This window comes from Nelumbo lutea, chromosome 2 (genome assembly GCF_056320005.1).
Source record: "Nelumbo lutea isolate HS-2025 chromosome 2, American lotus-T2T, whole genome shotgun sequence".
Taxonomy (NCBI): domain Eukaryota; kingdom Viridiplantae; phylum Streptophyta; class Magnoliopsida; order Proteales; family Nelumbonaceae; genus Nelumbo; species Nelumbo lutea.
In genome coordinates, this window is record NC_142685.1 from 12,791,372 (window position 1) to 12,802,910 (window position 11,539).

The following is an 11,539-nucleotide window of genomic DNA, read 5'->3' on the forward strand; positions in this document are numbered from 1 at the left end:
ACCTACCCCATTCAGAATTGAGAATAAGTGGTTGCTTCATCCGGGATTCACCAAGAAAGTCAAAGAATAGTGGGAGCTAATGCAACCCCATAGTAAATTGGGAAGGTAAGAGATTCTACAAGAAGCTCCAATTCCTGAAATCTTAGATAAAGGAATGGAACTTATTGGAGTTTTGAAGATTGGAAGAGATAAAGCAATTTCTGTCCGAGCAAACTGAGGAAATAGACTTGAAAGAAGAAAGGGAGCTTTTGGAGAGAAAGACAAGGAGGCTTGATGGGGTTTGAGTAAACAATTGAGGAAGCAATTGGAGGAGCTTCTGCACAAAGAAGAAATAAGTTGGAGACAGAAATCTAGGTGCAAGCGGTTAAAGGAGAGAGATAGAAATACTAGATTCTTCCATTCAGTGGCTAATGGTAGAAGGAAAAAGAACTTCATTTCAAAGATGGAAGTCAAAGGAACAGTTATTTCCCACCCAACAGAGATAGCAAGGGCCTTTGTAAATCATTTCGAATCTATCTTTAGAAGGCCACTGAATGAGAGGGTTTTAGATTAGAGGGACTGGATTGGCCGAATATAGGGGATGAGATCAGGAATTTATTAGAAAGGAAGTTTGAGTTAGAGAAATAAAGGAGGCTGTGTTTTCAATGGATAGAACAAAAGCTCCGGGTCTAGATGGTTTCATGATGGCATTCTATCAGGATTGTTGGGAAATTTTGGAAAGGGATTTGAACTCCACTTTTATTGAAGAATTCCAAAGAAGGGGTGTAATTAATCCGGGTTTGAACTCCACTTTTATTGCTTTGATCCCAAAGAAGAGAGAGGCTTCACAGCCGAAGGATTATAGACCGATAAGCTTGGTGAACAGCTTATATATAAAATAATCACAAAAGTGTTGTCTCTTAGGATAAAGAGAGTTCTCCCGACTATTATTGCACCCAACCAAGGAGCTTTTGTGAAGAGCAGCCAGGTTTCTGATCAAATCTTGATTGCAAAATGAGAGTTTGGAGAGTTTCAGAAAGACCAAGAAAAAGGGAGTAGTGTGAAAACTGGATCTGGAAAAGGCTTATAACTTAGTTGACTAGTCTTTTTTTGTTGGAGGTCTTGGCTAACTTCGGGTTTGGGGAAAGGTGGTGTAAATGGATATGGGATGTGTTAGGAGTTGCCACTACTCAATCTTTGCTTAATGGGAATGTGGTGGATTTTTTTCCTGCACTAAGAGGAATTAGACAAGGAGATCCACTCTCCCCTTTCTTGTTCACTTTGATTGCAGATGTTTTAGGGAGATTAATACATGGAGCTGATTTGAGGAATTTGCTAAGAGGGTGGAGAGTTGGAAGGGGGAAGATTCCACTTACACACTTGCAATTTGTAGATGATACCATTTTGTTCATTGAAGGTGGGGATTGGATTAGGAACATGCCATTTTTCAGTTTTAGTTAACGGAGTGGTTAGAGACTTCTTTCTAGCCTCTAGAGGGTTGAGACAAGGGGATCCTCTTTCTCCTTTCCTTTTCACCATGGTAGCCAATGTGCTTAGTAGGCTCATTTCGAGAGCTGATGGGTTGGATATGTTTAGAAGATGGAGGATAGGAAGAGAGAGTATTGTGGTGTCACACTTGCAATTTGCGGATGATACAATCATTTTTTGTGAGTCTGGAGATCCCTCAAAGGCTAGAAACTTGAAAGGAGTAATAAAGTTGTTTGAATGTGTGTCGAAGATGAAGGTCAATTTTGAAAAGAGTTGTGTAGTGGGGGTAAATTTGGAGACGGAGGAGTTGAATGAGGTAGCAAAGTCCTTAGGTTGCCTTACATCTAGTTGGCCCCTGAAGTACTTAGGTATGCCTCTAGGAGATAATCCAAGAGAATGAAGATTTTGGAATTGGATCGTAGAAAAATGCGCAAAGAAGCTGGCAGTTTGAAAGAGAAACTACATTTCCCTTGGGGGTCGGATCACTTTAATTAGAGCTACTCTTGCGAACTTGCCAACTTACCTTCTTTCCATCTTTAGAATGCCACAAAAGGTGATTTTGAAGGTAGAGAAAGTCACGAGGGATTTCTTGTGGGAGTCAGGGGAAGGGAGGAAGGATCATGTGGTTAGGTGGGAAATAGTCTGTAGGAGGAAGGAGCAAGGGGTTTGGGATTAAGTAATCTAAGGAAGAAAAATACAGCATTACTAGGTAAATGGTTGTGGAGGTGGCCTCTAGAAAGGGAGAGGCTTTGGCATAAAGTGGTAAGGAGCGTGCATGGTGCGGCAGACAATGGATGGGATGCTAGTGTATCTCGGCGTGCTACGCTGAAATCCCCATGTAAGGCTATTCATAGTATTTTTCCCGTTTTCCTGTACCTGATCAAGTATGATGCTAGTACTAGAGATAGGGTTTTGTTTTGGGAGGATGTTTGGATTGGTGACTCTGCCCTCAAGGACCTCTTTCCCTCCTTGTATTCCATCTCGTGTTTTAAAAATGAGCCAATTCAAAGGTTTGTATCCTCATCCTTTTCTTCTGGCATAAACTAGAATCTAGGTTTTAGAAGAGATTTGAGAGATTCTAAGCTTGACCAGGTTGCTTTGCTCCTTAAAACTGTTGATCCCGTTTGCTTGGACCCTCCTTCTGTAGATTCTCGTATTTGGAAGACTTTACCTTCGGGATCCTTTTCTTGTGCTTCCTTCTTTGCTTCTTTGTGCTCCTCTCCTTTGCCTCAACCTTTTCATAGCAAGGAAGTTTGGTCCAAACCTGTCCCTCCTAAAGTTGGAGCCCTTTGTTGGGAAGTCTCCCTCGGGAAAATCAACACTTTGTATGTTTTGCAAAAAAGAAGACCTAGTCTTTGTATCTCTCCTAACTGGTGCACCCCTTGCAAAGCAAACGAGGAAAGTTGCTACCATTTACTAATCACTTGCCCTTTTGCTGTAGGCCTTTAGGAAAAGCTTTTTGATCTTTGTGGGTGCAGGTGGACAAAACCGATGCAGATTTGCAATCTTTTTGATCCTACAACTTTCTGGTGGCCAAAGAGAAGAGGAAGAGTTTTGTGGAAGTGAATTAGAGCTGCTTTGGTGTGGACTGTGTGGGAGGAACGAAATGCTAGAATTTTTAATGACAATGAGAGGGATCAAACATGTGTGTTAGAAAGTATCTTATGTAGGGTCATAAGTTGGGTAAAATCCTTGGATCTGCTCTCCTACTACACTTTTAATGGCATAAGGAGAAATTGGGAACAACTAGCTAAAAATTCCACAGTCAGAAGCAAGCCAGTGGTGGATTGGAAGTCTCCTGATGCAGGCGTCATTAAACTAAATTTTGATGACGGTAGTTTAGGCAACCCGGGGCCATCTGGAATAGGGGGAGTCTTTAGAAATGATGAGGGTCAGATTGTAACTCTATTTTCTAGTCCTATAGGGTGGGAAGACTCAGTAAATGCAGAACTCCAAGTTGTGTTACAAGGAGCAGAATATGCAAGAGAGTTGGCAATGGAGCATTTAATGATTGAAGGTGATTCCAAATTGGTTGTTGGATGGCTAAAAGAACTAGAGACAGCAGTCTGGCCGTATAGGGGGGCTTTGAGAAAATTTAAGTGGCTAATATTTCAGTCACAGTTCAATGGGAAAGAAGATCAGAAAATGGGCTGGTAGACCTCCTAGCTAAACAAGGAGTACATAGGAATCATCTTTTTTGGGCTCAATTATAAGCTTTATGATGTAATTTGGAGGCTGCACCTCGTGCCTCTTAGTGGGGAATTGCATAATGTATACTTACTTCTTTAATTAATAAAAATTTCATTATCATTATCTATCAAAAAAAACATGAAATTGACAATACAACTCTTTGAGCAAATGCCCAATCTTAAAGTGAACTTTGATAAGAGTTGTATAGTAGGGGTGAACATGGAAGAAAGGGAATTAAGTGAATATGCAGACCTGTTAGGTTATGCAATTTCAAAGTGGCCTATGAATTACTTAGGTCTCCCCCTAGGAGATAATCCCAAGAATGAAAGTTTTTGGAACCCGGTGGTGGAAAGATTTGAGAAAAGACTAGCTTCTTGGAGGAGAACTTATCTCTCCTTGGGGGGGGGAATCACTTTGATTAGATCTACCCTAACTAACCTACCTGTGTATTTCCTATCAGTTTTTAAGATACCCACAAAAGTCTCTAATAAACTAGAAAAGCTAATGAGAGACTTTTTGTGGAGCCAGGAGAGGAGAAGAGGGACCATAGAGTAGGGTGGAAGGTGGTAAGTAGATGTAAGAAGCTAGGTGGTCTTGGGATTGGGAATATCAAGAAAAGGAATATGGCTTTACTAGTAAAGTGGCTATGGAGATTTCCGTTGGAAAAGGAAAAATTGTAGACAAAGATAGTGGCTAGCATTCATGGGTTGGAGGACAATGGCTAGGACCTTGGAATTCTGGCAAGGACTACAGCTTACAGATGCTTCTCCTTCGAAAGTCATCCATGATCTTCTTCCAATCTTCTCCCTGTGAATCAGGTATGATGTGAATTCCAGCAATCTTATAAAGTTTTGGGAGCAAACTTGGGTTGGGGATTCCCCTTTGATGGACCAATTTCCTTCTTTGTATGCCCTATCTAACTTGAAGAATGAACCCATCTCTTCTTTTCTTGTGCCTTCCGACTCCTCTTCTAGGTTTGGGTGGAACCTAGGCCTGAGAAGGGCCATTAGAGAGACAGACCTTGGGAGAACTTCGAACATGTTAACCATTCTTGAGAATGTTTTCTTGGACCCCTCTCAGGAAGATATCAAAATTTGTAACCCATCCTCCTCTAGTACTTTCTCTTGTGCTTCCTTCTTTGAGACCATATCTCACCCTTCTACCTCTAGTGGTTTCTCTTTCCCTGTTAAAGAGGTTTGAAGCAAACCCATTCCTCCTCAGGTTGGTAGTTTTTGTTGGGAAGCATTCCTGGAAAGAATTAACACAAGTGACCTGCTTCAAAGAAAGAAACCCAATTCTTGTTTATCCCCACATAGGCGTATTCTTTGTAAAGTTGAAGGGAAAACCGGTTACCACCTATTGATTTCTTGCTTGCTTGCTAGAACTATTTGGGAATGGGTTTTCTCCCTTTTTGGTTGCAGTCGAACCCCTCCCTTGAATGTGCAAAGCCTCTTCTCTCCTTCTTACTTTAGTTGGCCTTTAAAATCAGGGAGAATTATGTGGAGATGTATGATGGTTGAAGTCTACTGATCTATCTGGGAAGAAAGAAACTCACGTACTTTCTCAGAAATGGAAAGAACCATTGAGAATGTAATGGAGTGGATACATTTAAGGGTGGCTCACTGGCTGAAATCTCTGAACCTATTCACAGTTTTTTTTTTTTTATCAATAACCTATTCACAGTTTTTTCCTTGGATGACTTGATGAGGAATTGGTTAGAGATAGCTAATTCTGCCCAGTTTAATACAGTTTCTTCTCCCTCTTGGACCTCTTCCCCACCTGGATTCATGAAGCTGAATTTTGATGGAAGTAGTTTAAGGAACCCAGGGCTCTCTGGTATAGGGGGAGCATTCAGGAATGAAGAGGAGCTTATTATAGCCATGTTCTCAGGCCCTATTGGAGAAGGAGACTCTCTTAGGGCTGAGATCCTTGCGGCTCTGGAAGGTGCCCAAAGAGCAAGGGAGCTGAACTTAAGAAAAGTGGTTTTTGAAGGTGACTCAGAGGTAGTGGTGAGATGGCTGACTAGGGACATTGAGGTGAAATTCAGTTGGGTAAAGAGAACTGCTAAATCACTTGCTAATGGGTTAGCCAAGCAAGGGGTGAATGGGGATCTCTCTTTTGGGCTCATTTATAATCTTGTATTTTTGTTTTTGCTCAAATGGGGGAGCTAAGAAAGTTTACCTCCCCCTCTCTTGTAATTAAAGTTCCTTATTATTAATAAATTCTGCTGTTACTGATAAAAAAAATAACAAGCAGAATACCGAATACAAATCTGCAGAACGAACACAATCCACCAAGGCTTCCCCAAAACTGGACATCAACTCTATTCAAACTCTGAGGATGCTAGAATCCAATCAGAGACGCAATGTCCAATCAAAGCCACCAGCACCTCAAAGGATTTAAAACAACACCTCCTGAAAAACCTCCGGTTCCAACCACTCCTCACTACACCACCCTTGAAAGTTCATCCTTCAGGTACATGTTGAATTGTTTCCCGTGAAGAAACTGCCTGAACTGTAACACCTGTTTAAGCCCCTGCCTGTTGTCCTTCTAATTTCTTCAGACCTTCACACTCCAACCTGTAAACCTTAAAATCTTACCCTCTACCTGGACCCCAAAACAAGTTGAAACTCCTTACATATTGGCCTTCTAAAGAACACCTTAGCATTGCACAAAACAATTCAGAATTCATATGGAAATAGACATGCTTTTTAGGGAGATCAACACCTTGGCAAAGAGATTCAATTCCACTTTTGGGTGGATAAGGACTGCAAATGGAATGGCAGATATATTGGCAAAGCAAGGAGCTGATAGAGCTGGCTTGTTTTGGGCAAAATTGTAATCTGCTGTATTTTGGGCTGCTGGGAACTCATTAGCCTTTTTGGGATTTCTTTGTAACTGTAACTTGAAGAGCTCTTGGGAGATGACATCCCTGACATCACATTGTACTGCCACAGCTTTCTTTAATTCTAATAAAATAATTTCTTCTACTGATAAAAAAAAAAAAATTCTGTCGGCTGACAACTTGATACAACCTTCTTCCTTGACCAAATATTGGGACTAGCAATGTAATACTAAGCTACCATTGGTGGATCTTTTATCAGAAAAGTAAAAATGTATTGAGAAAATAGAAATTTATGCCATAAGTACAAGGTGTACATGTTTCTGTAAATAAAATAGACCCAAATATTAGCACAACATGTTTCCAATCCCCTGCTCCATCGAAAGCCCCTCAATCAGTTCAATTTTAACCCAAGGAATATTCTCCCCTGATACAGCAGTTCTCTACACACCCCTTCAAAAGCTAGGGAATCTGCCAAGGAATTTGCAGATTTTGACAACCCAAAGAAATTCTGCGTGTATTTGGTTTAGATGCCTAGCCTCCCTGACCATGTTCCCGAGAATCCAAGGACCATCTGCTTCACCTCTTATCCAGCTTATGATTGATCTTATGTCTCCTTCAATTACAAAGCCTGAAAAACCTGCTGGGTTTGCTAGTTACTACCCTTGCATTAACTGCCAGTAACTCATAAGCAAGTATCACATCTTCCACATTGTTTCTAAATACTCTACCAAAACCTGATGGTCCTGGGTTTCAAAGGCTGAAGCCATCATCAAAATTCATTTTAATGTTTGCTGGTGGGGGTTTCCAAATTGCATTGGTGCTGTTGATTGGCCAAAGAGGAGAAAGAAGCATATATGAACCAGCTTCCGTTGATATTATCAATAGAAAAGTTGGAGACCTCATTAGATTTACATTATTTCTCAAGAATCCTGCCCAATACAAACTTAGGAATAGAGATATTTTAGTTAAAAGCTCCACTCTCTCTAAAAAAAAAAGTCCTCTTGGTGGGAGATCATACAATGAAGATCAAAATCTGTGGCATGCACTGGAGAAGAGGCACGGTTTGGGCCCTTCTCGTGTATTGTGTAATGCAAATGGTGAAACAGTGAATCACCACCATGTACATTGGTCTGAGATTGCAAATGATTATTCATATGGATAAATATTGTGAATCAGTGAATGATTTAATGAAAAGTGAAACAGAATTTCCACTATTCCACAATAATATCCAATAAGTAGTAGTGCCAACCACCAATTCTACCTAGATCACTTCAATTGCCATGGTAAATGCCATTGACGTGAAACTATCCGCATAGCAAGGTGCTTTTCTGGACACAGGACAAATACTTAATGGTGCATCAAGGAATTTGGGTGGAGGATTCAGAAGATATATTCTTTTAACACTTTAATCAGCATTTAAGATTTTTTTTTTTGATAAATAATCAGCATTTAAGATTTAAGATGTACATTTTCAATCGATCTCTTTGCAACAAAATAATGAGCATGCTGAATCTACTCCTGGAGTTGCAAAGATTAGGAGGAATCCAGTTCCTCTAAGTACATGACTGGTGATCCTATGAGTATATGTTACATGTGTAATATGTATATCATATTATCATATATCTATTTTTACATTACTCAAAAAAATATGTATTTTTGTTTTTTTTAACAGTACCATATTGAACGATATGTTTCTGAGAACTATGGAAAAGCATGCAAATCTTCCATAAAAAACGTAGCACATGGATATTGTGGATATTTCTTACTAAGCTTTTCTTTTCTAATATGTGACCAAAATGGCAGCTTCACGAGAAATTAGGACTTCAGGTTTTGTTTTTTCTTTTTTTTGAGCTAAAAGATTGTTATGAGAAGTTCCAGAGAGCTACCTTTGTTATAGGATTCTTCCTGCCAAGCCTCTTTAAATGCTGTGCTATTTCACTATCCACATCCTACATACCGAAAGTTTTACACATTAAATAAACTAAAAAGAGAACAAATAAACAAGTCGTGTACAAAGGATGCAATTTCCCATTTATCCCTACGATTCAAAAAGTGCCAAGGTTCTGATCCTGGTCCTAGTTAACACGCCTTCAATGTTAATTTATCGACTCAATGGAGAAATATCAATTCATTGAGCTCATTTAGTCGTAGAGTACTAGAACTGAGAAATTCAAGTGACTTGACAAAACCATTCTGATGTTCTCAAATTATTTATAATTACCAATGAAATCTATATGAGTTACATAGAAAGCATATATGAAATAAAATAAAGAAAAGTTACCGAAAAAGGAAACGCATCGTCGCCCGGGAGAGACGATTCGAGCCGAGAACTTCCGACATAACCTCCGAATCCTACGGTAGCAGTTCCCGCAGGCAACAAAGATGCAGCTAGGCTGGGAAAGAACACAAAATCGAAATATTGAATTGTATTTATGAAGTTTAACATTAACAAACATAAAGCACCGAATGTAGTAAGAAGAAAAGTAGACTTTTGAATAAGAAATAATAAGAATACTATGGAAAAACACCTGCTGCTCGAAGGACGGGTCTTGCTTCTCGCTCCTTCTCTCTTTGGTCTCCCCATTTTTCTCAAATCTGATGCTGTTGAGCTCTGAACCTGCCTAAAAGCTAAAACCCTAATAATTGACCTACAGCCTGGATGCGAATTCAAAGTTTTGTCAATTATTCCCGGTGAAACCTGAATCAACGTCTAGTCATAGATCGAGACGGTGATAAAACACTTCGCGGAGTTTTCGTACCGTCGATTGCTCGGCGCCGACTGGTGTCGAAGCTCGAAGAAAGAACTAGTGAACTACTGCTACATCCCCGTGGGTCGTGGCAATGTTGGGCCCACTTCTAAAATGCCTATGGGCCTCCAAACTGATCAATGGATCAATGTAAATGAAAAGCTCAGAATTAAATGAAGTATTGAGGAATTTGGGCTTGAACTTCTATATTCATACAAAGGAGACAAATAGACAACGGACGATATCAGTTGATTGGTAAAAAATCTACGATGTGGGAACAAAAGGGAAAACCTATGATGCACAGGAAAGACATTGTATCAGTTGATTAGTAAAAAATTTTTAAGATATCATCATAATTTTTAAATATTATCCCATATTATCACAAGTGACTCATTTCATTGGATTGCTGCATGGGGCCCAACGACTGGTCCCGTGACAATATGGCAGGGATATGGGAATAATTAGTGGAGATCAAATCTGCGCCCATGCACATCTAAATGTGTATTGGGAATATCTTTTGAAGTTAACGGTGGGATGGGAATATCTCTTAAAATTGACGGTGGGAGATGTTTCCAAATTTCAATACACGGTTGATATGCTATGCGGCATAGATGTGAATTCGTGGGTAGTAGACCCAACCTGACATTAGAAACAGATTTGGAGAAGTATGATAGCTTTCCCACATCATAGATTTTCCCTTTCACCGTCTAATTAATAAATGATCAAAACAACTTCCATAAAATCACATTGCAATTTGCAAATACGCAGAAAACGGAAGCAAATGGTTAGCATCAAGAAGTATAACTCGATCCATAGAGTCGAGTAAAGATAGTCAAACTGACTGGATAGCATCAAGAAGTATAACTCTACATATTTAATGTAAATATATATAATGTAAATACATATAAAATATAAAACTTTGCACTCTATATATTTGTATTTATACAAAATATAAGGTTTCTGTTAGCTTTTATTTCACTTGAAGTACCCACTAACATGTTGGCCTCACTTTCCGTTCCAGCTATTAAATTCGGTGAATACCTGCAAGAAAACCTTCCCAATGATTTTTTTAGGAGGACATGAAACCTTGTAGTCGTAAACTGTTCCATTTGGTGAGTCCGGGCATTGAAGAAAACCTTGAAGAGATTTAAGAAATCCAGTTTACCTTGCATAGAACAAAGATGGGACAAGAATGAGACAAATAATGCCATTAGGATTGCACACAATGGAGAGAGAGAGAGAGAGACTAGGAAAAAGAAAAAAGAGACTATATCATTTACCTAAGGACCATGTTTGGTTCAATTCTCATTCTTTTTCATTATTACGTAAGATGAAATTATAAAATGGAAAATAATGGATAAAAATAGGCAGAATAAAAATGAATTCTTTTCAGACTGACAAGTGTCCTATGTTGTTCATTTTCATTTTTCAAAAAAAAATTTTTTGTATCCGTATTCACAAACTGTCAGCCTAGGTCTCCAATAATCAATGTTTACCAATTGGCATAGATGTTTTGTAAAAATACTTTCATAAAAATTCTTTTGTAAAAGTAATTTCGTAAAAGTGCTTTTATAAAAATATTTTCATAAAAGTTCTTTTATAAAAGTAATTTCTTAAAAGTGCTTTTGTAAAAGTACTTCCGTAAAAGTGATTTCATAAAAGTACTTTCATAATAGTGCTTTCATAAAGTAATTTCATAAAAGTACTTTCATAAAAGTACTTTCATAATAGTGCTTTCATAAAGTAATTTCATAAAAGTACTTTCGTAAAAAGTACTTTCATAAAAGTACTTCCGTAAAAGTGCTTTTATAAAAGTGTTTTCGTAAAAGTACTTTCATAAAAATACTTTCGTAAAAGTGATTTTATAAAAGTACTTTCGTAAAAGTGCTTTTATAAAAGTGTTTTTTAAAAGTACAAACTGCTTATATAAAAGTACTTTCGTAAAAGTGTTTTTCATAAAAGTACTTTCATAAAAGTGCTTTTATAAAAGTACTTCCACAAAGTGCTTTAGTAAAGTACTTTATAAAGTGCTTCCGTAAAAGTGCTTTTGTAAAAGTACTTCCGTAAAAGTGTTTTTATAAAAATACTTTCGTAAAAAGTGCTTTCATAAAAGTACTTCCGTAAAAGTGCTTTTATAAAAAATACTTTCATAAAAATATTTTTGTAAAAGTACTTCCATAAAAATGTTTTTGTAAAAGTGCTTTCGCAAAAGTAAACATCTATGGCAACAGTTTTATAGGTAGAGTTTCCTCAAAGAATGAAATGAGCAAGATGGGGCATGATTATTTTT

The 11,539-nt window shown here is 38.3% G+C and overlaps 1 protein-coding gene across 4 annotated transcripts in view; it reads right to left on the reverse strand.

The window, feature by feature from the left end:
• The window catches only part of LOC148868630 (HEAT/U-box domain-containing protein), a 71,606-nt gene extending 62,159 nt beyond the window's left edge, over positions 1-9,447 (reverse strand). For 2 of the 4 annotated variants that reach the window (XM_088971027.1, XM_088971025.1), the window contains exons 1-3: positions 9,031-9,447; positions 8,784-8,895; positions 8,389-8,451 (exon numbers count right to left, since the gene is read on the reverse strand). In XM_088971027.1, the coding sequence (XP_088827153.1) occupies positions 8,389-8,451; positions 8,784-8,895; positions 9,031-9,086 (231 nt within the window). In that variant the 5' untranslated portion in view covers positions 9,087-9,447. The remainder of the gene's footprint in view (positions 1-8,388; positions 8,452-8,783; positions 8,896-9,030) is intronic. The other 2 variants (XM_088971026.1, XM_088971028.1) reach the window with 2 other exon arrangements.
• Positions 9,448-11,539: the final 2,092 nt, after the last annotated feature.